The sequence below is a fragment of the Dromaius novaehollandiae genome, chromosome 22, assembly GCF_036370855.1.
Source record: "Dromaius novaehollandiae isolate bDroNov1 chromosome 22, bDroNov1.hap1, whole genome shotgun sequence".
NCBI classification, from domain to species: Eukaryota; Metazoa; Chordata; class Aves; order Casuariiformes; family Dromaiidae; genus Dromaius; species Dromaius novaehollandiae.
This window is the reverse complement of record NC_088119.1, coordinates 3,979,646-4,007,461: the sequence shown is the minus strand read 5'-3', so window position 1 is coordinate 4,007,461 and position 27,816 is coordinate 3,979,646. Positions and strand designations below refer to the sequence as shown.

Sequence of the window (27,816 nt, the reverse complement as noted above, 5' to 3'; positions counted from 1 at the left end):
GTTTCTTGTTAGGGCATGTACCACTGTGTGAACAGCAACGCGGCAAAACTCCAGTTTGGGCCAGGGACGCAGTTACGCGTTCATCCAAGTATGTTTGCCTCTCCTGCTTCTCCATCTTAGCCTCAATCCTTCTGCTGTCTTTCCACTTTAGCCAGTTTAAGACCAAACAGAGAAAGCTGAGGAGCGGCTGGGAGGATGGGAGGTTTCTGACACTGTTTGAAACACTGTGTGTATGGCAACAGACAGCTCACCTTTGGGAGAGGAACTGTGCTCATTATCAGACCCAGTGAGTATGGGGGCAGTGTCTCTTCCGTCCCTGTGGCAGCCTTTTCAGTGTCTGACTCCTGCCATTTGCTTCCTCGCTAAACATGCATGCTTTAGCCCCGGGCTAAATCCCATGGCCAGCTCGGACTGTGCTGCAGGCTGTAGCAGGTGAGGGAGGGGAGACCTTGCCATCCGTGGCTCAGTCTTCCAGGCCTCAGAGAATTTCAAGGGTCATTCTGGGCAGCAGAAGCAGCAGTTTACTGTTGAGCTCCGCAGCACAGTGCCAAGAGTGGTACTGCCCGAAAACTGCACTTTGGGATGGCGACAAAGCTGTCAGTTCTGCAGGGTATGTTGCAGAACTTTCCCTTTTGCCCCGGTTGCAGCAAAGTTGATTCCTATGTGCCGTCTGCGTGCACCTGTCCCCGTTTTACTGGCTTCCTTAGGAGCTTTGGCCGTAAAAATGTTGCAGTGGACACTTTGGTGGATGTGGACAGCTTTAGATGAGTGGAAGGCCTGAACTGAGTCCGGGGTTTTTGAGGGAGGATAAAACACTGCAGGTCCAATGCGGCAGGTGGGAAGATGACAGTCGGGGAAGGAACATCATTAACTGTAAAACCCAGTGGGTACTAGCATTAAGCCACCACTAGTATTTCAAAGCAAAAGAGCTTACCAGGAGTCTGCTTTACCTTGGGGGTTCGCCCCTCCCTCCCCCGCCTTTTAAAACCTTGCATGTTTTATGACCAAATGCCTTTTTCACAGCTTTTACCGACCAGGTTAAAAGCTACCATCCGGACATGCCTGCATCTGCTAGGGACGGGTCATTGGAAAGCGGCTTCTGAACCCCTTAGACACCCAAACTTGTTACATTTCCCGTGGACCTGGTGCACTCAAGCAGGCCTTTCACTCGCACGGGCTCCTCAGTTCCGTGCCACTGTTACCACGGGTGAGACTTGTTCCTCACTTGCCTTGAAAATTATGAAGGGCAAAGGGGAAAGCTCCTCCGGAAATTGCAGGTGAACTGGGGAAGAGATTTTCCTTTGTTCCCAGTGGCAGCACTGTATTTGAGCCTGCTGTCAGACAGCTGTGCAGTGCCTTGAATCCAGGCACGTCTTCTGCGAGATCATGCGCAGGGCGGACAGAGGCATTTTTGTAATGAGACGTGTCAGAGTGCGTATGGTGCAGACAGAGTGACTTTTGGAAAGGGCACCGTGCTTTCAGTCAGAGCCAGTAAGTGAGCGACTGCCCCGGAAAGTGGAATTGCTTCCTTTTTCTCTTCTTCCTTATTGCCTTGTGGGGAAGAAGCTTGGGAACTGAACTGCGAAGTTCTCCAGAGGCCCCTGGGACTTGATTTAGCAGCATGCCCCACTGCCTTGCCCTCCCTGTGAGGTATGGTACAGCACCTAAGCTACTTGAAATGACCAGTTCTCTCCCCCATCACTCACTGCCTTCACTCACTTCACACCATTCTCACTCCCTTTGCTCTAGATGGGCACGTGTGTTGTAGATGAGGACACTTCAGATACCTTTGGAAGCCTGGTTCAGTCCTAGCCAGAGCTGCTCAGGAGGCTGCAGCGACGCTGTGGAACAGCAGTCTCAAAGCGTGCCTGTGAGAGTTAGGTGCCTATAGCTCTAAAGTTTCAAAGAGATGCTTCAATATCTATTTTCTGTAAAGCACCTTATAAGTTCCCTGCATTTAGATGAAACAGCTGTGCATCCGCTAGGTTTTTTTTTTCCCCCCCTCTCCAAACACCGCTGATGTTTTTTATTGTTTGAAACCTCGTTTTGCAAAGGTCCAAAAGCACTTGGGTTCTCTGGAAACAGTGTAGTTCCCCTGGGTATTCTTGGTGCTACTCCGGCAGGGCTTGCTACAGGCACTGGTTCTGTCCTTCCCTCCAGATAAATATGTGAGAAGTGCTGACCCTTTGTGTTCCAGGGAGGGCCAGCACACTGGCCCCTTTGCAAGAGCCCAGCAAGTCACTGGAACTGGGGGGAAGTGCTGCTAGTTTTTGCTAGCTCCTAGATCACTGTGTGAATGTTGGTATGGGCAAGCTAACGTTTGGCCGGGGGACTGTTTTAACTGTGAGACCGGGTGAGTAGTGTGGCCCAGCTGGGAAAAAGTGTGACTGGTCATCAGCCAAAGATATAAAGCACCCGCTGTGGAGCAGGCACCAAGTCCTTTGGTTGGTAGGCATCCTCAGTCTCCGATGATTCAGCTGGTAAAGAGCTTTCTCCAAGATGCTTTTTCCGAGCAACAGCCTTGGCACTGGGGTAGGAAAGAGCTGAAGGCAGATGACGCAGCGTGCTTAGACGTGAAGGGGCAAGCGGGAGCTCCTCAGGGGTGAAACAATTTTACTGGGGCCCAGCTGACCTGGGACAGTTGGGCACTGTTCCTCCCAGTCTCTGGGTGCATCCCAGTAGCAGCCCAGAGGACAGCTGCATCTGTGCTGAGTGAGGTTTTGACAGGGAGTGTTGCACCGTGTGCAGGACGCAGGCAGAAAGGTTGTCTTTGGGACTGGAACAAGATTCTCAGGGCAACCCCTGCTTCGTTCTGCTGGGGAAAAGGGACTTAAAGGAGCCTGAAGGACAGAATGCACTGCTGAATTCAAAGGTAGGGCTGCAGGCAGTTTTATATACCATGCCATGCACAGCAAGTTGTTTTCTCTCCCCCTCCGAAAGAGGCTTCTGGGGTGAGGGGAGGGGGGGAGATTCAGGTGTGTCGCCGCTTACTCTTACTCTAAAGGCTGTAAGTCTAGAGGAGATCTTCCAAGGCACCGCCAATGGTGCTTAGAGATGCAAATGGTGATTTCAAAAGGTTGGGAGTCCCAAACCCAATTCTTTCCAAAGCCAGGGACCTCTTAACACAAGTATGCATTTCCCATGACAAAGGCAAGGCTGAGATTCTGCTGCCCTCCTCATTATGGCATCAGGTATTCTGCTGAGTTTCGCTGAAGAGTGGTGGAAGACTGTGTACGCTGTGTCCAAGCATGCCTTTGAATGCAGCCACTTGCTGAGACTATTTAGAACTCTGCCAGGAATTCTTGCGGTGGGCGTCTCTTTTGCCAGTCCTGCAAACTAGTCAACCGTCCTTTAGAGACTGGAAAGCTCTTCTCACATGTTCCAGGTCCCTAAAACACCCTTGGTGTTGTATTTAATGATGTTTAGATTTTAGAGAGCAAACCTAAACCTCTGAGGTCAGTTTGTTTGTTTGAAATGGGCCCCTCTGCCTCTGCCTTGTTGGGAAGCTCCTCTGTCAGCTGCACTAGAAGGCTTCCTTGTTACAGCGGGATGAGACACTTTGTGTAATGGCTTTTGTTGCTGTGAGTAGCAGCGGCTACAGGTACACCTTTGGAGCTGGAACAAAGCTGACAGTAAACCCTTGTGAGTACTGTAAAAGCCATTTTTTACCCTCGTAGGGCAATGCAAAAGTATCCATAACAGTAATGTGACAGCGCGAATGTTAGGAAGTCTTTTGTTATGGCAAACAACACAGCATGTCTATGAAGACTTACCAGATTACCTTTGTCCATAGAACCTGGCTTGTGAAAAAAGTGAGTAAGGTTTCTGAGATTTGGGGCTTTGACTTACACAGTGGAAAAATCCAATCCACTTAAAATCATAATAAAGTAAATATTTGCTAAGATAATAGCAAAATGTAGTTCAGATATAGGTTACTGCCTGAAAGTAATCTCTTTGTTACTATAGTATCTCTCTGATGGATATCGTAGAAGATGGTCTTCAGTGCAATTATTTAAATTTCATAAACTGTGGAGCTTTCCTATGAGAGAAAACTTAAATCTGGCAGCTGTTATAGATACATGCAACTTATTTTCCCTCTGTGAATAGTTTCACACTTGCAACATTTTGAAGTAAGCTTTGTTTCATGGTGTTTCTTATGGAAATCTTAGTAAACTCTCATTTGGAGTGGGAGCCAAGCTTTTCTTTATCCAGATATGTGAACTTTCCAAGTTAGGAAAATATAGGCTTTGAAAAATACTCACTAAAAACACTTTAGTCTGTTTCTCCCTTTCATTCCGAATAAAATTATGTGTAAGAAATTTGTTCCCTAACTGTAATCAAGTAGAGATTTCCTGGTAGCTGCTGAGATTTGGGGATATAAAATAAAATAATGCTAAAACTAATCAAAAAATAAAGGAGGCAGTTTTTAAAGGAGGCCCACAAAAGAGAGTGGGCATTTTATTAAACAAGGAAAGTGGAACAAAAAGATAACACAGACTGGTTAGACTCAATGTCAACAGCTGGAAGGCTTCTAGATGCTATCTGGGAAGCTGTATATGCATGCACAGATTGACAAGCAGGTGCTGCTAGGGTGTGGAGACAGATGAAAGAATAAACATGACTAATTAGGTGGTAGACAATAGCTACATTAGTGAGTGTCAGGAATGACTAAGCAGGCTGAATGTGGTTGAAGGGAGTGTTTATTTCACTATATATAGTGAGGAGGTGTCCAAAAACTTGCCTTGGTTAGATTATTCCAATAAGCATCTTGCATTGCCACGTTTATAAATCTTAATTCAGCATAGACTGCTATGTGCATACCTTTTTGCAAAGCAGTGTGTCACAGTGTAATACTGGGAATTATGGCAAACTTGCATTTGGAGCTGGAACCAAACTTATGGTTTCTCCAGGTACGTCTGAATTCTCAGAGGTGGCTCTCCTTGAAAGTATTTTTGTTGATTTACAAGGTGTTTTGCCTGTCTAATCTCTCCACAATATATTAAGAACAGGTTTATAAATTTTCACCTGGTGTAAGAGCAAGTGACTTCCATGACTGCATATATATATTTTTCCCTTCCTTACTCCTGCTGATGAACTGGTCAAAGCAGAAGTTTTGCATATGCAAGAATTTTCTTGGAAAGTCAACAGCAGGTGGGCTTCTAAATCCTTCCTAGACTAGCAAAAATCTTTGGAGAAGAGGCAAAGGGAAATGTTGAAAACCAATATGGGCCAGCAAAATGCACAGTGATGAGAACTGCCTCATAAGGTTGGACTTACAGGGCCTTTCCTAGCATGTGGCTGTTAATACCTTAAGATAATGAGGCTCAATTTAAGATAATGAGACTCCTCATTCTGTGTTGATGTAAATTATGAATACATATTTGGCTTGCTTTGGAGATCTTGTGTAGATTGTTATAAATGGGAGACGAGTTTCTGTCATATTGGGAAGCATACTGGAAGCTCAGGATACAAGTTCATCTTTCGGAATGACACCAAGCTTGTAATCATAGCCAGTAAGTGCTCAGTACTGGAGAATTATCTGGGTCTTCAACACTCACATGAAGTTTGGAGCACATTAGAAGGGAAGACTGAAACCGTTGGAGAGCAGTGTGACAAGTTTGAAAAGCTAGGGATGGAACAGATGCTCAGGCAGAGAGGAAAAACATCAGGTTAATTTTTGAATGGCTTTTGTGAAAAGATGGAGAGCTGATCCTGACCAAAAATAATTTTGCCTAGACAAAAAAGATTGAAAAAATAATGCTGTGGGTGTTGCTGCCAGAAGGTGGTCACACAATCAGTTTAAACAAATGTGTGCAATAAACTCATGAAGGATAGGTTCATGGTTCATGAAACCCTTCAGCTCAAAATCTACAAACCACCCATTGAGAGAGACTGTAGGGAACAGCAGAGCCTGCTCTCCCATGTGTGACCTGTTTCTTATATTCTTTCTCAAATAACTTGTAACAAGATTGGGTAATGCTTCCCTAGTTGCCAGGTGTCTCCTCCCAGCTTGGAGGTACCTGCACATCAAACTGCATAATTCATAGCAGAAAAAAAAATGATGGACAACTCCTGCAGTTGGAAAAATGGATAAGCAAATCCAGTAGTCCAAGAAAACTAGGCTTCCAACAACTTTCTCTCCCAGCTTTGTTAATCAGATATTTTTGTGTACCTTAAATAGTGTCTTCAAACTATGCACCATATTTTGAGGGCTGCATACTGTGTAATACTGCTTAGGATAAAATTGCGTTTGGATGAGGGACCAAGCTCTTGGTTCCTGTGAGTAACTTTAATTTCTCAAACATACGATGTATGTTTCTTTCATCCCTCCATCCCCCTCTCTCCTCACCCCCTTTCCACTGTTTTTGGAAATATCTGAAAAAAATAAGAACTCTTCTTTTGTGTGAAACCCTTTGGGAAAGGAAAGAAAGTTAGATCCTGAGACAACAATACAGAGAAATGCATACCAAAAAGTGTGCTTTCTACTTAAAGGCTAAATGGCAGACTTGCTCTGGGGTCACCCTTGACTAATTCAGCTGGCAGATTCAAGTGAATAGAATAACGGAGTTTGTACTAAACCACTCACCACGAGGTGAGCTATGAAGTAACAGCAGATAAACTAATTTTGGGGAGGGGAATTTGGCTAACAGTAAGACCAAGTAAGTGAGGAATGATGGTGAAGAACAGAATTTATTATGCAGGTGACTTTCTGGAAGCAATGAGATAAATATCACAGAAGGGACCTCTGGAGATCATCTGATCCAAATCCTCTGCTCAAGCAGGGTCAGCTAGAGCAGGTTGCCCAGAACCATGTCCAGTTGTGTTTTGATGGAGGGAAATATTAAGGAAGAGCTGTGTGAGAGTTGATGATAAATGGAATGTTTAAAAGACATAATACAGCGTACTGTTTGATAAAAGGAATGTGTAAAAAAAAAAAAAAGTTAGATTGAAGAAAAGCCCTAGATAGACAGATCTATCTAATTATGGATCTAAACAGAATTACCTTTCATTGAATATGTCATAGTTGAAAGCCTCATCCAAAGACCTCTGAATATTGTAGAGGCCTGTACCATAGTGTGACTATGGAAGTAGTTACAAACTCACATTTGGATCTGGGACAAGACTTGTGGTTTCACCAGGTAGCTTTTTCCTGAATTTTGCCTAATTTGCAAGTTTGTTGTAAACACACACTAAGATCTGCAGCTATCAAAATTTTAGTAGAATGTGGTTTTGTTCTAACCAGGGGAATTAATTTCAAGGCAGCTGTCCAAGCAGTGTTCCTTGAGGCAAGTGAAAGTAGACTTTTGCTTTTGAGGTTCTTCAGTCAGTTGTATTCCTGTAATAAGCTAAGACAAAACCCACTCTTGCTTCTCTCTCAAGTCATGTGTATTTGTTCTATTCTAAGGGTAAATACATGTTAATACCCTTGACCTCAGGCAAAGTCACGGATGATATAAGTCAGCTGAAGATGCATTGAAGTACAAGAATGGCTGTAATGTTTAGAAAACATCTATTTATGGTGACTATCGCCACTTTATCTAGTCTTTACTTGCAGCAGAATCCCACAAAGGAAGAGTCTACCCACGACTTTTCCTAATATTAGTGTTAGAATAGGAATTGACATGCTTTTTAGCAAGGGTAGTCTGATCTATACATGCTATATTATGCACAAATGCTGCAAGTGGGTTCTGTACATGACTAGGACTTGAATCCTGATTTGCCATGCTGCCACAGCTACACAACCAGATGTTTGAAGGCTCAAATGCCTCCATAATTACCCACAAAGCTCTGAGAGCTAGGTAAGGTTGCATTGTGCAATGGAAGCCTTGAAGAGCATAACTGTAACCAAGTCAAAGGGGTTCTTGTAAAGTTTTCCTAGGTTGTGTGAATTATGGGGTTGGAGAATACAAGCTCACGTTAGGAAAATAAAATTTCCTGGTGGTCAAGCTAGGTGGGTAATAAATGAGGAAATGTTTAAGGGAAAACACAGACTGGAGGGCAGTGATCCTAATAGTGCATTTAATAGGAATTTTAGGTGATGTTACAGAGGAAAAACTGCAAAGATTTCTCTAGTGGTGCCCCAAAAGGTGCAATATGCAATTGTAACCAGTCAATGAACATTACTCCATTTGAACTCCCTATTCCTGATCCTGCTTATTTTCTGGTATATTTCTTTAGTACTTTGAGAGTCACTTAAGTCAGGGTGTTTCCTCAATGTTCCTTTCTGGAACACCTGTCGATCTGATTGTCAGGATGACATTTTTTTTTGAGATTGACATCAGTGTGCTGCCACGGGTTTGTGTAACTCACACTTGGAGCTGGGACCCAGTTTATTGTTACCCCAAGTGAGTTTGATCTTTCTGTACTATATCAACACCAGAATCGGCAATCATTTGAACGCTGAGTGGGTGGACTAAAGACTTTCATGGAAGCAGATTCCCAGCTTCTTTTCGGCTTTTCTTCACAAAAATCATTCGTAATAGTCTTAGCATACAAGGACTGCTTGGATATGGTGTGACAGTGATCCACAGCAGAAAAGACAGCTAGACAAGATGGTCAGGTTTCTGACGGGTTTCTCTTGATAAAGAGTTTACATAAGTTTAATAGTCGCAACATGTTGCAGTCATGTATAGCATGCTACAAGCATTTCACACATTGCTGAATGCTACAAAACAAATTTAAGACTTTTATAGAGCTTTGGGCCATTAAAGTTTCCAGACTTCACGTTTGCATCTTTAAATGATAATTATGAAATGTCTGTGGGTTATTTTGGCTAGTGGTTCAAAGAATGGATTTTCCATCTCTCAGCCTAAGAGAAAATATGGGGTTTTTTTTGGTTTTAAAATCCAAAGGTGAAGTCCCCTTCCATATTTGTGTCACTTGATATTACAGTGTGAACAGTCAGGGACTAGAAAAGCTGAATTTGGAAGGGGATTCAAACTTCTAGTGATCCCTGGTAAGTCTCTTTCCTTCCCTCGGTTGTATTTTGAAACACTTTAGAAACCTTTCTGGGAAGAATCTCAATACTGGTCTAAAGTTAATTTCTCGTTGAAAGGAAGCAGAAAGGCCTCTCCAAGCTTTGCTTTTCGATTGAAAATAAAAGGAAAATGTGACCCTAGAAGGAAACTAGTAGAACATTGTCTTTTTTTGAAAACGAGTAGCATTAAACCTACTTCAGCAAGGATCAGAAACTGAAAAGAGGAAATGAATTTTCAAATAACTTTGTATTTTATCCTTTGGTAGACAGCTTTCCAACATACTTGGAATGAGGAGCTACTGGAATATACAACAATGCATAGGCATATGCAATATGGGTAGGTAGGAAGTTATTGCAAAGGCCTTCTGAGGCGAGAAATTGGAAAGTACAATAAACTCCTGTTTGGAAGACAGACTAGATTTAAAGTCAACCTAGGTGAGTAAGATCTGGAGGGCAGGCTGTGAAGAGAGGAGCAGTGTCCTCTGACTGTGTTTCCAAATAGGTCTATCTTCATGAAGAATGAACATAAACTCTGGATGAGGAGGGAGAAAAGGAGGCTGAAAGAAAATGAACTCAGGATTATTTCTCTACAGGATTCTAGTGAGGATGAAGCAGGAATCCTGGGGATACTAGGAAATGAGACAACATCAACAATTTCATAGGTTAATGACCATGGCATATCATTGATGTTAGCCATTGTTGAGGCTTGTCAGACAGTAAAAATGTGTGTGCAATAGATATGAAAAGCAAAATATTAGCCTCGGCAGAACTAACTTCATTACACAGACACCAGTGTCTGCAATTTTGCCTTAGGCTGAGGGGATAAGTTTTGGAGGCACCTCGGGGTTCATGTTGAAGTCATAGTTTCATACTACATCAAGAAGAAATTTCCCATATGACTTAGACGATGGTATTTTCAATTATTTAAACTGGGGTGTGTGGGATACTACAACTAGAAGACTAATTTTTGGAAATGGCACAAGGCTACCTGTAATCCCAAGTAAGTTGTTGAATTAAAAGTAACCGTTAAGTAGACTCAGAACAGGAAAGGATATGATTTTGGTGCAAAACAGGCATCTACATCTGAGCCAATTCTACAAATGGAAGATTGGAAGTTCTTCTATATAACATAAGAATGATCTTTTATCACCTGCTTTTAGACAGTTATTTTGGACTGATTCTTTTGGGTGCTTTTTGTTCTTTCTCATTAAAAAAATGAGAACTTCTTTGCTGATACTTAATGAATAATTAATCTTTAATTCAGAAAGTTTCTTTTTTTTCTGAATTGAAATTATCTGTTTTTTTTTTTTTTTTTCCTGGAAAGTAAATCTCTGTCATATAAAATTGAAAACTGGTTCTGGCAACTGAAGCCCACTCTGGTCTTGGAAAAAAGAAAAAAAAAAGAAAAAAAAGGCATACAAAAATATTTTGTGAAAATGATAGAGGTTAGCAGAGAAAGGTAATGAGAAGCCACTCCAAGTTTTGTTGTTGTTGTTGTTGTTTCCAAAGGCAATTGGGATAAGCCATAGAATTTCATCCCATTCACATGTGAGCTTTAAAGACTGGATTAGATAAGTAGAATTGCTCCTTCTGATCCCCCAAAAACTTCCCTTGGCATCTTCAAAAGGAGCAGTACAGGAGATGAATCTCTCTCACAGTTTAGATAATGCATGCATAAATCTACACATGAACACAATAGGACATTGCTTCCCACTAAGAAATTTGGGAAACTTCATCCCAACTTTTTCTTAGTGGGAAGTCATGTGTAAGGCCAAGATTCATACTCCTTGGTGTTCGAGAACAATTTAGTCCATTGAACACTTGATTTCTCTTAGGATGATGGGTATCTTCCTCTATTAACCCAACTTAGGTTTTGCTTTGGGAGAAATCTTCCCTTTCAAAGGTTTGTGAGTAACATCTTTAATGGTTTTGGTAATGTGACATCCCTGAGTGTAATTTCAGAGGCAAGGGCAAACTCATTTTGGGGAGGAAGACCAGAATTATGACTGAACCCAGCAAGTTAAGCCACATATTTGCTTGTGCAAGTACTGAATCTTGTCCCAGAAACTTTATTCTTTGGATGACTTTGCTGGGGCTGGACTAGGACATAGCATCTTTTATCTGAATGTCTCCAGATCTGGTGCATTGGGAGTCTAAGGTGGGAATAAAGTACCTAAATATGGACTTCTAGTGCTGCTGTAGACATCTAAGCCTCCATGCAGGGCTGACAGATATTACACAGGACCTGCAGGGGACTTTTTGGAACCTCCATTGCAAGTCAGCCAGTAAACATCATTAGATGTGAATGTTCAGTCATTGGAATTACTCCTTCAGGGTCAAGACTAACCTATAAGTGTGTGTTGGGGCACATCTTTTCTCTGAGCTGGGGGTAACTCCAGGTGGACTATAGCTTGTGGAATATCAGATGGCTTTGGCTGAAGAGAGGTATAGAGGATAAAGCTATATCCCCTTGATTCCAGGTTGACCAGAGATTGAGAAATTTTGCTTTGGAGGCAATGGAGACTGAGATGGATCAATACATAGTCCAAGTTGTGTGTTAAGCCAGTTTAAGATTTCTACTGCACCTGGTTTGGAGAAAAAAAAAAAAAAAAAAAAGTCCAGGTCTTGATCTGATGTTGAAACAGGCTTCTGTTGCTCTCTCCCTGAAATCACTCTCTGAAGTTGGCTTTTTCTGTAGACTAGTCAGGAATAGCATTCAAATATCTCCTCTTCTACCTGGAAGATATCCTTCAGTAAGGATGAAATTAGGCAGGTGGATGGTTCAGAGCATCACTGAGTGTCTACTCCTCAAACTTTCCTGTAAATTAAGAAGATCACAGATATCAATGCAGCATCTCCAACACGCCCGCCAATTCATTAAGACAGACTAACAGGAAACATGGGTCACAGCACTGTTGTTGTAACAGTTGATATTTATTAAGACTGTGCTCTGCAAATTTTCACAGAAATGTGAAAATCTGCAAAGGAGCTTATCAGAAAACAGCCTTTGGTGTTGAAACAAAGCCAGCAGTCACCCTGAGCAAGAATGAGAAATGAGTATGTTGAAAAGCAGCTGCTGCTGAAGCTGCCTGCAAAAACAGGCCTTAATTTGTATCTGCTCAAGATAAAAGCATTGAACAGTTTGAAAGGGAACAAAACACCTTAATTTGGAGAAAGGTGGACATGTAGCTGAGCTTTCACTGTAAGAGGGAAGTAAAGTAGCTCTATCAATTCATCCTCTTCTCTTTAGTACCCATAATTAACTAACAATGACATCTTCTGGTTCATCTGTATTTTATACAGGGATCCACTATCCAGCTTTTTATCTGTTCTCATCTTCCTCTTCCTAACAAATTACCACAGAATTCCAAAACAATAACTGGAGTGGGGGTGGAGTGGAGTGGGAGGAAGTCAGAGTATACAACATTAGACCAAATTCTGCATAGTCAGGAAAGTGACAGCCTCATTAGGTTTTTCAAAGCCAGGGCAAAGCTGGGATAGAAGAACTGTAATTCAGGAGGAAGGCCAGAAAAAGGATCACTTGGCTTTGCAGATAATGTCATTTTGAATTGACACCAGTAAATTATGGATATTTCTGTAAGGTGTTGACAGTTGGTAATTGAATAGACAAGAAACATTTCCCTCAGTGATGGAACTAGGGACCTATGCTTCAAGAAGATTTTGACAGTTTCTAAAAGCCAAGATTTTTATACAAACTTTCCCAGTGAGAAGAACTGAAAACATCTTAGTCTGGGAGCTGAACCACCTTTGCTGTTTCTATAATAATACTTATCAGCTTTGTGTGTGAGCAGGGCCTAAGAAAACATTAATCTAAGCTCTGAAACCTACACAATAATCCTTTGTAAGCTTATAGATGTGAACCAAAGCTCAGGTTCAAACCTGTGATTGAGAAGTGCAACTGAAAAATGCAGCCAGGGGTTGCTCAGAGCCTCAAACATACATGTTGGCTGCACTATGTCTTTAATCATATTTTATCTATTTACCATTAGAGTATTGCAATACAGATAACATTTTATCATTGTGCATGAACAAAACTTTGAGAAAACACCTTCTTGAAGAATCAGAAGATTTTGAGAGTTGGACAAGAAGAAATGCATGTGTGGGGTACATGTTTACCAAATTGAATGTGCAGAAAAGTTTAACCACAGGTAGTGTTTTGATATGTGTGGAAAATCCTAGTCTAACTGATTTGCAAGTAGAATTTGAACCCAGAAAACAGAAATCAAAACCAGGTGTGTTGGATTTGCAGCCTTTAGTAACAAAACCCCTCTTTTGCAGGGCAAAATTTAGCAGTCTCCCTTCCCCCTCCCCAGCCCTGTCACACATACTACACTCTAAGGTGTCAGAATATAGTGAAAGCTTTATTTGTTTAATCGTTCTTTCTCTAAAAGGAAGCATGTGTTGCTACTTTGTAATGGCTTTCCTTGCTTTTTCCTATAAGAACACAGTTAGCTAGACTGGTAGTAAATGTGGACATCTTTAAGACTCCTTAGTCAATCTAGTGTCCTTCAATATTGGGGGAAGTGGGAATTTGAATGTCAGTGACGGATTTAACAACACATTTGTGGAACAGAGGAAGGCAAGAGTGATGTCAATGTTCTTCAGTAGCCACACGCTGGTCAGTCCTTTCTAGATACATGATTTCTCAAGTCAGTGAAGCAAGAGCGCTCTCTCTGCCTGTGTCATCTAGGACTCTAAATTCTTTCAGGTCAAGATCCAATAAGAATCCCAGGTTGCATGGTAGAGGTGAATGAGCTGTTACAGAGAGGAATTAATAAGTCACACATGGGCATCTAGTATTTGGATGCTCAGCTAAGTGTCATTTGAGATGCTCTAGGGATTCTGCCTCACCATCATCTGTGGCTCAAATCTTTGCTGATCCACTGTGAAAGCCTTTGTTCTCTGAAAGTGTCTTAGCACAACATGCCTATGATCAGGCAACTTCCCACTGAGCTCATGGAGTAACCTCCATACTTCGAGTGTCTGCAAATTAAGATTGAAGGAACTACGACTGTGAACTGTCATCTCTCTCTTCTCTTTTCCCCTTCCAGATGTTACTCCATCTCCTTCAGTCTACAGGCTGACCTCTAAAGATGACGAAAGTTTGGAAATGTGCCTTATCACAGATTACTCCCCTGAAAAGCTTGCACCTAACATGAATGCAGGGAAGACAGATGCTATTGTGGAGGTGGTAACATCTGAGAACAAACAGGAAGCAAGCTACTTGTCAACCTACTGGGCCAAGAAAAATGAAATGCAGTGCAGCACAAAGCACGAAGGGTTTGGAGAGCTGGAAGGCCAGGAACCTGAAAGTGGTAATGTCATTGTGATATGTGTGCATGGGGCTAGGGATGATCTGGTCTCTGTGCAATTAGTATGAGCAAGACCTGAGCAAGTCCCACAAACTCTGCAGGCAATGCTGAACTATGTTCCCTCGTGGAGGAGGAATGGTGTTCTGTTGCTTCTAAAAGGTTTTCTTTTACCCTATTCCTCAGTGGAAACAAGACTAAGGGTCAGTAGACTGGTGCAGTCACAGGAGAGAGATCTCAAAATCACACTGCGGAGGACATAAAACTTGAATTTGCTTTGTTTGATGCAACGCAAGTGCTTGATTAGATATTATCATAGGCTTGCCCAGAAAATAGCAGAAATGAGTGTTTATGAGAAGCGGTAATGACCGGACACTCTAACCCAACCTGTCTAAGTAGAGACATCTTTATGAACTTCTGACGAAGTCCGTTACTAATTAACTTTGTTGTTACTATCTGCAGGTGCCAGCACTGTCTGTGTAACAGAAGTGTCTCAACACTTCAGGACAGGTATGAACAAAGCATTTTAAGCGTAAAGCTTGGCCTGCTTAGACCTTAGCCTTCCTATTTTGGCTAATGTTCTCTTGCCCTCCCTGTTTGCAGAATTCCTGTTGCAGCAAAAAGCACAGACTGTGAATTTCCAAATGGGTAACACAGGATTTAAACATCAAGCCTGGAAGTCATTTGGTTTAATGTGGACTTCCAGATCTGAGCTGGCCATTTTATGTGACCACTGTAGTCAATGGACACATATTCTAGCTAGGTCTTACCAAATAACCATTCCCTACCCTATAAGCTTCTGTAAAATGATTTCAGCTACAGATTTAAGGCAGCTTTAGTGAATGTCTGTATTTCAGACTTCAAAGGAGCTGTTTTTATTTTCGGATGCACAAACACCTAATGAACCAAAAGATAAGCAGGTGGTTTCTACTGCATGTGCTCAGAAGCAATGTTGCAATAAAGACAAGGTGTATCTGAGCAAGCTCTAATTCAGCTTATTGTGGCTGTTGGCATATATTAGCAGGTGCTGAAGCCCAAGCAATTGCTGTTCCTGCTAGTTCAAAGCAGCTGGGCCTGCTTGCGTATTAGCCCTGTTTGCAGACTAGCTGTACTTTTGCAAACCTGAGGCCTTGCTGAAAAGAAACCGCACAGCCAAATATTTCCAAAATACCACTTCAGAAAAACACTCATCACTAAACTTCATTGACTCAACCAATCATTTCAGAGGGAGATTTTTAAAGCTATATGTAAAGTGGGGTTTTTTTGATAACGACTCTCCACTTCCCAAACACAGATCAATATATTTTGGGGTGAAAATGGTTTTGTAATGAAGACAAACATACATCCAAACAGACTTTATGTTTTTTGAATAAAATTTGCATTGCTTTCCCCCTCCCCTCTTAAAGAAATATATGGGGAAATGGAGGAGGGACTGTTCCAGCAACCTGGTTTCACAGCACACCGCTTTTAGCAATAGCTAGATGATTGGCATACTTTCCTATTGGAAACTCAAATAATTATTGGATGAAAACATGGCCACTGAGACATGAACGGGAAGGAACGAAAGTGTCCCACTGAGACAGTCCTGCTCACTGTCTCTTTAGCTATTCTAATAGCTAATTCTATCACACAAAGTGGAACAGCTTCATTAAAAAGCACTATTAAGTCTGCCTGGAAGTTGGAATGTCTCAGTTCTCTGATGACTTTCATTCTCTATTTCTTTTAAAGATGAGAAGCTGAACCTGCTGTCATTCTCACAACTGGGCCTGAAAATAATTTTACTGAAAGGAATAATTTTTAATGTACTGATGACAATGCTCATGTGGAAAAAAAAGTGAGTGTTCATGGAGGACAGTGAAGCCTCTGACAGAAAATGTTTGGATCAATGCATTAGCTATGAGTGATCCTCCTCTGTGTGACAGCTGTTTATGCAGTCTGTCCATGGACCATTTATCTACCATTAGTTCAATCCCTCCACTCCTTTGCAGATCTTTACTTGGCTATTTAATTCTTTTCCCCACCTCCAACTGTATTTCTATTTATCCCTCTTTATCTGCATGCAAATTTAACTTTTTCTTCTTTCTAGGTATATATCTCTCCTATTTCTACTTCCTCCCTTGTCTGCCCTCATCCATCAGATTCATTCCCCGATCAATCTCCAGCCAGAAAAGTTCGATGCCTATTGGCTTTAAGACCTCACACCTAATATGCTAGTTATGGCCCAGTGTCCCTTTCTCCTCTTTCTATTGCCTAGACACATCCAGTCTATGATTATTTAGCTATGACTGTAACCCAGACCATGGTTTAATAAACTGTTATTTTTTGTTTCAGGAATGAAAGTAACCAGACAGCACAGACTTGAAATACCAAAAAAGTCTGCTGAGGTAGCTTTGCAGGAGCATCATGTGCAAGAAGGAACAAATGAATTTCTGTTGCAACAGATACCACTTGCTGTTTCTGTATATCATGCCAGCCATTATATGCTAAGTTGCTTTATTTGTATTATTACAAAGCTGCTCAAAAATAAGCTTAAACTCTCAGAATTCTACTCTCTCACATACCTGAATCATTTAGCATGGCAATTTGTCATGAAGCACAGATTGCTATTAATTATACAATTATACATTATACAATTATTATACAATTATATATTAATTATACAATTTCTGCTTGGGGGAATGTTGTTGAAAGCTGCAAGCTAAATATTTCCTGAGTGTGAATATTTCATATTTTGACAGCTTTCATGTATGAATACCTTAGGGTGGACACTTCCTGCCCTGTCCTGCCACCCCCATCTCAGCTGCAACTGAAAAACTGAAAAACAAAGGAAGTTTCATTCAGCGTGCTGTGCATTGTGCTTTGCTGTCTTTTGCTAGATCAGAGCAGGGTATCTTTTTTTTGCTAAGAGATATGCTGCTAATCTCCCAGAAGTCCTGAACTTAGTGAAATTCTCACTTCACTATCATGGAAAAAAAAAAGCACTCTTTAATATTTTTTTTAATCTGTTCTTCCTTAACATTTCCTGAATTTCCACCAGCTTAATTTTTTGCTTTGTGTTTACTACAAATACAGACTACTTTTATTCTTGTTTAGGTCTAATAACCTTAGATTTCCTAGTAAGTTTTTTTTTAACCATTATATAAAACAATACTGAAATACTTAACTTTGTGTGTGTGTGTGCTCTGCAGAAATAATGCATTCATGTGAAGTTTGCATGCTGCTAAGTCTTGAATTGTACTGCCAATCACTCTGATGTACTGACATTTCTTCAAGCCTTTGGCAGCTGTTAAACAATTCTTATCAATTTTAATAAGCTTGCTTGTCTTTTGTATATTTCATTTAAGGAACTTGTTTTACCCTTCAGATGAGCTTTAGAAGTGATCTTGGCCTTTGGGATAAAGAAGGGAAGGGGTATCAGGAGGGACAGAATATAAGTTTTTCTTCAGTCTGACTTGTCCACAGGGCATCGTTTGTGATGACTGGCTTGTTCCACTGTCGGGGAATGGCTACAAACTTTCTTTCTCAATAAGTCAGACACGCTTTCTGACTGGACGCGGTGGCAGGGAGGATAGCTTGGCTGGCTTGGAGGGAGGGAAAACGGAGGAAAGCATGTCTCCCCCAGGAGTGGAACCAGTGCTAAGTGAAAGAAAGGATGAGACATGGCTTGATCACACTGAGAGGAAGAGATCCAGGTTCTTAAAGGCAGATGTCTAGTGCTGTAGGGGATGTAGTAGCCTGTAGTGTCCTGCCTCTAACTGTCCCCTACTCACAAGCTTCACTGGGGTACAAGGTGCCTGGTTTGTATTAATAATATCAAATTGACTGGCCTGTGTCTCAAGCTTCAGCCTGTCATTGGGAAAATGAGAAAGGTATTTTCTCCTTTTGCGATAACTGTTTCTATCTTCTTCTGAAACATCAGAGATTTCCCTGGAGGGAGAGATGAGAACGGTGTTCTGAGGGAAACATACTCTCTCAGCAAGACTCAAACCTCACTTGTACCTTCACGCCAGTGCCCAAATTAAGTGGCAGGGAACACCTCACCAGACTGATAGGGATGTTTCTCTTTCACAGGCTATTTCTCACCCTACTGGATTCACAGCCATTGCAAGGGGCTCTGATTTTGGAAAGGCACATGCTTCAAATGCTTTTAATCAAAAGCCCTGGTGCTTCATGTGGAAGGCTTTCTCTGTGCACAGCCATTGCACAGTGCATGCCAAGATCCCTGTCACAAGATATGAGTCCACAGTGCTGAAGAGCAAAACATCAAAATCTCCCTGATCTTGTATCATGCTGTTGCCACCTGACCACTGAGTAGGTGGTCTGTCACAGAGTGACGGAGAGTTACTGACCCATTCTGTCCAGGAACAACTTCAAATTTTCCAGGCCTATTGCTCTCATTAGCTTAGCACAGACTACTTGGATTAGTTTAGCACAGATACTGAGGGATTAATTCTCCTACTCCTTCCTTGGCAGAACAGCCAGTCTCATTTTTCCCTAGCTGTAGAAAGCCCATGGGTAGTTAAACTCCTCGATTCAAGTTAGCAGATGCTCTTGAAGCTTCAACTTTTTTGTTATTAGGGCTGCTGCATCACAGAGAAAGAGAGCTCGATGCAGCTGTCTAGACCATTTCTGAGTTACAAGGCAATATCAGTCCCACTTTCACACATTCCCAACTGATTAACCTTGCTTTAAAAACTTCAGGGATGTGCAAGAGCAGTTTCCACACTCCCTTACCTTTTGCAACATCTTTTTAATTACTATCCATGCTAAATCTTTCGTGTTGTACTTCAAACCCACTCCTGGCTGCAGGGCCGAGGAGGACTGTTTGCTGCCTGCCTCTGTTTACATGTCTCAATCTTTTTTCCTCCAGGGTAAATGCCCCCAACTATAAGATTAGCTGAGTGAGGGGATGAGCACATACATGAAGTTAAATGTGTTGATAGAAATGAACGTTAGCATGTGATCTCCAAGACACAGAATTTGTAGGTCTAGTTTGAAGATACTTTCAGATATTGGGGTTTCGATCTCTCATCAACTTCATCTGTGACCCCACTGCCCCTTTGTGCTTTCTTGTTTATTTCAAAAGAGAGAAAAACTGCAGTGGAAAATAAGGGCAGGAAAAAATAAAGTAGGACAGGAAGCAGAATGGGGCTCATGGCGCAGGCGGTAAAGGGAAAAGTATGCATAACAAGTTCCATGACGACACAACTGAGATCTGGGTCATCTTGTTACCCTAAGCCTTATCGCAGAAACCGCTTCCTCCGGAAAGTGGTGCACAAAAATATGGGGTAGAGGGAGGAGGGCTGGTATGACACGTGGCAGGGAGGCAGAAAAGCATGTGGGAGAAGAGAGTAGACGTTAGACCACAAGCCAAAGTGGAACAGGGTTAAGACACCCTCCCTTCCTGCCCTCTCAACCACAGCCTAATCTTGGGTGGAGGGAGTTGTTGTGGGCAGAACAGGAAAGACAGAGCCATGTTTAGCATAGGTGGGGGGGGGAAAGGAGGGTAGAAGAGAAATTGAAGACAGTATTGGGTGGCAGGGAAGAAGAATTTAGTGGCATTTAAGATTTCTGCATTTGCTGATAGGTCTCTGTACCCCATTATATAGGCAGTGAATCTATGCAGGAAAATCCTCCTACTTCTCCCTAGTCAAAAGAGAAAGGAAGAAAAAGCAGCATGCCAGACAGTCATCTCTCATACTGGCAGGGAAAATATTGCCATGGTCCATCCTGTCCACCTGTCCCCTATGCCACTTCCGGCCCCCTAATACCTAACTATGGGTTGGAGATGAAATTGCATCTTTTGTAGCAGCTCTGTTGGAGAAAACACCCTGCCGTGCCTCTGTTACCCCTTATTAAACATGGCTTTGTCCAAGAAACAACGCTTTGCCCTCTTCTACATGATGAACAGGGACCCTAACATGGTTGCTCTAAGGAGCAGAGTCTGAAGATCCCTATAGATTTGTTGAAGCTCATTCAGGTGTGGAAGAAGTTCTAAGAAGGCTGAAATCTTGGGCTGAGGTTATGGCAACCAGAGGCACTGAAAGTCAGTAAAAATCAGAAAAAAACAAAACCAAAAACATTCAGAAGATACTCAATTCTTTTTTCACATGCCTCTGTGCAGTTCTTATATCTGGCCACAGGGAGGCCTAGCCTCTAAGGTTCTCTCTAAAACAAAAGGACAAGGTAGACTGAGCTAGACAAACCCACACGGAGGCACTCACAGCTTATAAACAGCAGCAGGAGGAATGGCAAAGGGGAGACCCTGAATGTGTTCCCCCTCCTCCTGTGAACACGTTAGCTCTGTCACCAGCCTGGCTCATGGAGGGCTCTTCTTATTAGGAAAAAAGTTCAGTAGCTCATTTACTGTCCCTGCATGCTGTTCAGTCCCATCCCCGCTACCCTCCAGCACCCTGAAATCAGTTCTGAGTTCATACTTTCATGAACAACTGCTGCTTAATGGCCTGAGGGAGCTATGAGCTGGCACAAGTTCTCTGTTCTGGCCACAGACTGGGACAGCATCTTTCAAGAAAAGGGAAAGCCCTGTGCCCTCAAACCTTACTCTTCAGAGCCTATATCAGGCAAGGGACTGAGAAGCTCCAGGTTTCAAGCCTTTATGGACTTTATGGCTGCAGCACACCCAGAAGTGCTAAAAGGAAGAAAGGTGGTAAACAAGAGCCATAATCTAGTGCTGAAAAGCTGAAGCTATTGGATCCCATGTTTTATTTTCCAGGTCTCAGCAGATAACGATTTCTTTACACCATAACCTGAATACACATTTTACCTCGCCAGTATTTCAACTATAGAACAAACTAGACAAGTGTGAACCATGATCAGCACAACAATTGAGCCTCATACCTTAAAGTAACCCAGGCTAACTCTGTGGCCAAAGCTGGGGAGGTTGTAGCTGCAGTTACCCCGGCAGCACATAATACCCATCCTGTGCCCATAATCTGATCCTTACAGAGCTCTAATTTTCCTGTCAGGACAAAGATGCAATGGGCCTCAATGCAGAAGTCAGGCTTGGCTCAAGAAGGCAAAGGCCAAGAGCCAGAGCCACTGAGTTTTAAGCATTTCATCATCCCTTAGAGAAGGAGGATTTTCAGGAAGGTTTAGTCTGAGGAGTGGCCTTCTTCACAGGGCTGGAACAGCTCTAGTGCAGCTCTGCCCAAGGCACTGACAGAGCTTGGCAGCTCTTCTCACCTAGGTTTATAAGCACTTCAGGCTGCAGAAAAGCTATCACTGTGTTAAGGTGTCCGTATCACTACCAGGTCATAGAGAGGCTGTAAGACCAAGATGGGGCATATGCCTTTGAGGGATGTGGGAGAGCCCGGGGGGAGCTGAAGACAGAAAATGCTGGGCATGTGCTAGAGGACCCCCCCTTGGCTCCTTTCCATTCATGACAGCTAACCACAGTCTAAAACAAGTCTTCCACAGCTTTGAAACCTGTGGGCATTTTGGCAAGATGTTTTCCACGAGATAAAAGGGCAGGAAATATGAAGATGAAAAGTGTGGCTGACATTTGAGTTTCCATGGCAACTTGTTTCCTGCTTCCTCCTGAAACTGGGACACTGAAAAAAAAGCCTGCTGGGTAGAATGACAGAGAAGGTGGGCATAAAAGTAGGGAGTCATAACTGAAGGGACCTAGAGAGTCAGGAGAACTTCTGTATCTATCATCAACAGGGAAGAGACAGCAGTATTATGAAGGGCTTTATTGAAGGAAAGGATTACAGTAACTGGAATGGGGCAGAAAACCCCTCCTCCATAGGACGGTCTGTGGGAAAAATCTTTACTCCTGCTTCCCCTTCTCCCACCAAGGAAGTAGGTAAGAGTCTGCTGCAGGAACAGCACTTCCCAGTGTGAGGTTTTGGCATCAGAGCACTAGAGGAATTCAAGACCTGGAAAGAGAGAAAGATAGCATGAAGAAAGTTTCTGCATAGGGAGAGGAAATACCCAACAATCTCCAATGATCTTGTGGTCCTTTGCAGCAGTAACAACAGAGTATGATCTCCACTCCCTAGCTTCAAACTCTCCCTGTCCCAAATTTCCTTCGCTCATCTACTGAGAAATTTCAGGTCTGGACATCAGCCTCACCATGGCCTCCAAACAGGATCCACCCTCATGGACAGAACCCTGAAGTCCCAGCTCCCAAAGCTCCTCTTTCAAAGAAAAAAGGGAAATTTCTCAGAGAGAAATGTGTGTATTTCTTTCAGGTTAAACTATCCTGTAAATGATAAAACCTGAAAAATACACATACAAAACGAAGAAGCCCTATGTCTAAGTCCTAAATCAACCCTGAAGACAATGACTTAACTGCATTTGGCCAAGAGGGAACTGGGAGCTAGGACTCCTGGATTCTCTGTCTTTCTACTCCAAAGTATTAAAGTTGTGAGAGCTGAGGCTGCCTGTTCCATGGCCCCACGGGTCAGTACCTGATAGTATCTTCTAGAGCTCAGCCAACAAAATTGATAACGACAAGATGCAGGATGGTGCTGGCGAAGAGGAAATCAGCAAATGCCCGCTCCGGTGAAATGCCCTGGAACTCGCCTTTGTTCTGGGGGTTGATCTGGATCCTGAGGCACACTGTATGTCAGGGAGAGAGAATGAGATGTTAGGGATTAGAAAAGAAAGCCATGGCAGGAAGCAAGACCTTGCTGACACAATCCACCACAGCCTGGGTCACTGTTCCACCAGGGTACTACAAAAAAAGATGACTCTACCTTTGTTACAGCATGAGCAGGATGAGATATGCATGGGGCTGATATAGGATCAATTCTCCCAGACCACTACAGTATAAGGGGTGAACAAGTAGGTCCTGATGGGAACAGGCTTACCATGAGATGGCACTGTCATGGAAACAACTGTGTGTTAAGTAGGGCAGTGCAGCAACAAGGTAGTTTTGTATGTATTATGAGAGAGCAGCATCCTGAAACAGCTATTGCCAGGGGTCAGGGTCACCATGGGATGGCTGGTGAGGAACGACACCAACACAAGATGCTAACTGGGAGGATTCCTTGACTGCCAGAGAGAAGCAGGGACACTCTGGGGTTGCTAAGAAAACACTGGAATGTGATAAGGGGGCAGGTTTTGTGACTTGTTTTGGGCAGCACCCAGCAGGTCCATAGCATCTGTGGAACATCCTGCTAAGGAACATGCTGAGGCTTCTATGATACGTCCTACAGCTGCTAGGCGATGCCTCATGTTTGCTACAGGACCACAGCTTGGGTATGTTCTGCAGTTGCCAAACTGAGCAGTTGCTACGGGACAACCTTTGACGTTCCTAGGATGCAGCGATCAGCTGGCAGAACTCAATGTTCTAAGGTTACCAAGGAGAATCCCAGGCCGCTACACAGTTGTGAGCTCTAGAGGTATCTAGAGCTGGTTTTCTCTTTGCTAAAGGGATTTCATGGCTGCTACGGCAATTCCCTTATTGTCAGGAAAGGTTTGGGATTGGTAGAATTCCATAGTTACTAAAAGGACTCTCTGCTTGCCAGAAAAAGTTCTGAAAGTTGGTAAAAAGATTTTACACAGTTGCTAAAGAGATTTCCTGGTTGCCAAAGGAGGCTTGAGGGCTGCTAAGGCTATTCTCAGGTAGCTAAAAGCATATGCTGGTTGCCAAGTAAGGTTTGGGGGTCACTAACGGCACTTCACAGTTAGTGAGGGGATTCCATGGTTGCCAGGGAAAGTTTGGGCATTGCCCAGGGTAGTCCCTAGTTGCCATGCAGATGTGGGTTATTTCTAGGGGAATACTCTGATCACCAGGAAATATATGGGCGCTGTGGTAATTCCACGGTGGCTACAGAAGGTTATGGCATCATTAAGCAGAGTATGCAATTGCTAAACAGATTCTGCGGTTAGCAGGAAGGGCGTGCGGGGGGCGGGGGCAAGAGGGCAACTGGCCTGATGCACTGACCGCCGAGGATGAAGCTGCCGACAGCAGAGATGAAGCCGCTGAGGAAGGAGTTGAAGGGGAAGGTACCGACACCGAGGCAGTAGCCGAACTGGAGCGCCCCGGTGAGCAGCACATACAGCAGGTAGGCGTCCAGCACCTTGAGGCGACTCGGCGTGCCGCTACCGTACTCCACCAGGAACCGCCGCACCACTGAGCCGACCGAACCCGCGGCTCCCGCGCCGGAACCGGAGCCAGATCCCGCCACGCCCGACATGATTCCGCCAAGACAGTGAGAGCGGGTGAGGTGGCCGGAAAAGACGTTTCAGCACTTCTGGGGCACTGCTACACAGCGCATGCATACGAGAGGACAAGAGCTGTTGCGCATGCGCACCTGCAACTGCGCGTCTACTTTTACTATTGCGCAGGCGCACGTCCCATGCCAGGAAAAGGGTGAAACTCTGGGACCTGCCATTATACGCATGCGCGCGAGTGCGTGCTGGAAGGGAGAGACTGAAGGGGCATCTCAGCAAGCGCATGCGCCGAAGCCTTATTGCACCACACTCCCCTGCGCTTTCCAAGAGCCAATGAGAGCCAAGCGGCGGGTGTTGCTAGGATGAGTAGAGAGACTCTCGGTTCTCCGGGTGCGCGCGTTCTGCAATACAGGCGTGTTGCGATAGTGTGAACACCAGTGTCGCGACACAAAGGCACCGGAACGACTGTAATGCGTTCACCGAAGTGTGCCTATTCTCTCCCACCCCTAAATTGCACCTGTGAGAAGGTGCTGACTACCAGCAGGCACGCCTGACTTCCCAGCAGCAGGCAGACCAAAAATCCAGTCATAAATCCCGTGTGCCGTGGGTTGTCAGTGGTACAGCAACAGTCATCAGCCCTCATCATCAGGTTGGACAGGAGTGTCTTGCTGCCCCTTAGGGGAAGTTAGTACTTTACAAGAGGCCTTTGGGACACTGATGCCTGTGTTTGGGGGCACGTTATTCAGTGGAACATGGGGAGCAGTTGGGCCCGTTCTCCCCATGGAGGGGGCGGTCTGGGTCTGGGTGTTCCAGGAGAGTGCTGACTTTGGGAGGGGAGTGTTGCAATCCCAGTGCTGCTCCTGCATGTACGGGGTCCCTTAAATGACTTTTGGCAGGTTTTTGGGGTGCCTCATGCAGACAGAGGCAGCTGTAGCAGGCTGAAAAGGCCCAGTATGGGGGTCTGGAGATGGGGAGGAGGAAAGGCTTTTGCCAGTCTCACAGCTCTGGGGTGTGACTGATGGCCTGATGACACTTGGGGGTGCATGTGTGCTATCTGGGGGAGGCAGGGTCTGGGCAGTGGCAAAGCCACAGCAAACTTCCTCCTGGCCTCCCACCAGCACATGATCTTTCAAACCAAACTGCGATGTCCCTTCCTATAGACAGGATCAGGCAAGGTGTGTGAGGTTGACTTGTCCCAAAATGGCCTGTTTAGAGAACAGCATCATAGATGGGAACAGAGTATCTTGCTGGGAGATGCCCTGATCTCAGGTGACCCAAGCTGAGTGGAAAGGGAGAGGCTCTGTGTATGTGTGTGTGTGTGCATGCATGTATTTGACAACTGTTTGGTGAAAAGGCTGTCCAGATTCCTACAGGAGAATAGTGGAAGCCTGGCCTTTGTGGCCCCCTTCTCAGAGCTGAGGAAAGACAAACCAGTGATTTCCTTAGTTTTGATTAAAAAATATTTTTATTTTATTTATTTTTACTGTACCCCTGGAAAGGCCAAAGGAGCTGTAACAAGGATGAAAAGCAAAATGTCTCTGCTTCTTTCAGTTTGGGGGTGGGGGGGGGAAGGAAAAAAAGACTTTTCAAGAGATCTCGTACCTTGCTTCTGTTTAAATCATTCCAGCTTTCCTGTCGTTCTCAAACCAGGAATGCACTTGATGTGGACAGCTGATACTCCCTAACAGGTTCCTGAAATGATAGTAGAGTGGGGACAGTCTCTGATCCCCTCACTTCTGCAGAAGTGATATTTGTGTCTCACTCAACCAACATCAAGGCATCAATACTGTAGCATGACCCTTCGGAGACCTGCTCCCTTCCTGCTCCCATACTTGCCCCCTGTGGATGTCTTATCTAAGGGCTTGTGTGTCCATGGGATGCGGCTATAAATTCCTCCAAAAACAACATATTTTTATGCGGTGGAGAATGCAGCCCTCTGTGGGGTAGACAGGGGAAGTGGGGACACATTCCCCTCTTTTGTTTCAAGATATGCAGGGTGTTTCCCCATTGCAGGCTGTGCTTGTAAGTGTTAGGGCTGAGCTGGGGTGTTTACAGGTGCCCCATTCTCTGATCATGCCCCCAATACTTCTTGAAGAGCTCCGGGGAAAGTGGTTTGTATCATACCCTGGTTTTTGTCTTGAAGTCTCCTTTCCTTTACTGCCTGGGCAACTCTCAATAGCTGGGCCATGGGGCCTCTGGGTGCTGAACTCGGATGTCCTGGTCTCCCAGGAGACCCTCCACATCTCTGAGCTCAGATTCTGTTGCTAGGGAGAGGGGATTGATGGAATGATTTTGCTAGGACATAGTCTGGGGGATTGCCTGGCTTCCTTCTACAGCCTCCAGTACCCTCACTGGTGAGAATTCATCAGTCCTGGAGGGGAGTGTGACATGAGCATGCAAGTTCTTCCAGGAATTTTCTGCACACATCTTCATGAGAGTCTCTCAATGGGAGCCATGGAGTCTGAGTTCCCAGTACGGTCAGTGGAGATCTAGTCACTGCAATCACTTGGAGTCCAGAGAACTGTTCATGTGGCCAGACATTGTCTGATTTAGGGAGGACTGGACTGCTCTCAACAGTAGTGACTGTGTTTGCTAGATCTCCAGTGACCAGGAGGGTAGCTAAACCCCCCCAATGCACGTGGCATTATGCATGCCTAGAGTGCCATTGCAGTCTTGAAACACAGGTCTTCGGTGATATTCTAGGGTAAAGAAGATGTGTGCATGGGTCTGGCAGATACGACACTGGCTGTAGAGGGAATGTGCCCTTCTTCAGAACTTCCTCGCCACAAAGCATCCTCTGGTGCTGATATCATACTAAGTCCAGTAACATCATCGAAGTGGAAAAACACATGTTTGAAGCAGCTGGAACTCTAGAGTTTTCCTCTGCACCCTCCCAGCCCCAGCCAGCTCTGTGCCACCATGACTTGCGTGAAGATGATGGCTGCAGCCCTGGGGCACTCCAACATCTTCACAGTGCTAAGGATTGCTGAGACCTGTAGCAAGTTGCCTTGCTGATGTGCAAAGAAAGACAGGCTGGAAGGCATTCCTTTTGCTCCGGGAATGCCTGCATTCTGTGCCCCCTCCATAGGCCTGAAGGAGGATGCTTTGTGGGGAGTTAACAACTACTACCCCAGAGCTATGCTGAACACAAACCCTGGGGAGCTACAGAATGGACATGTGAATTATCAAGTGAAGGAAAATTAGCTAGACCTCTAGGCTCAAAGGGTGGTGATGATCAGTGACGCAAAGTCCAGCTGGTGGCTGGTTACTAGTGGAGCCCTTTAGGGACTGATACTGTGGCCCATACAGTTTACTGTCTTTATTAGCAACCTGGACGCTGGGACAGAGTGCACTCTCAGCAATTTT

At 44.1% G+C, this 27,816-nt stretch overlaps 1 protein-coding gene and 1 gene segment (V, D, J or C); one reads left to right on the top strand and one right to left on the bottom strand.

The window, feature by feature from the left end:
• LOC112982938 (T cell receptor alpha chain MC.7.G5-like) lies at positions 1-17,638 on the top strand. The segment is given in 5 exon segments: positions 1-88; positions 14,050-14,313; positions 14,770-14,817; positions 16,036-16,141; positions 16,639-17,638. Coding segments are annotated over 5 exon segments (522 nt in total).
• LOC135330648 (dolichyl-diphosphooligosaccharide--protein glycosyltransferase subunit DAD1-like) lies at positions 9,206-24,556 on the bottom strand. Of its 2 annotated transcripts, none has more exons than XM_064524877.1 (3): positions 24,221-24,556; positions 22,740-22,890; positions 9,206-11,795 (listed from the first exon to the last, which is right to left on the bottom strand). In XM_064524877.1, exons 1-2 carry the CDS (start codon positions 24,471-24,473, stop codon positions 22,760-22,762), a joined length of 384 nt encoding a protein of 127 aa, XP_064380947.1. In that variant the 5' UTR covers positions 24,474-24,556; the 3' UTR covers positions 9,206-11,795; positions 22,740-22,759. The 2 variants fall into 2 exon arrangements, with proteins under 2 accessions (XP_064380947.1, XP_064380946.1); XM_064524876.1 differs by lacking the exon at positions 9,206-11,795 and adding an exon at positions 22,005-22,205 and having other exon boundaries at positions 24,221-24,553.
• Between the last annotated feature and the right edge of the window lie 3,260 nt (positions 24,557-27,816).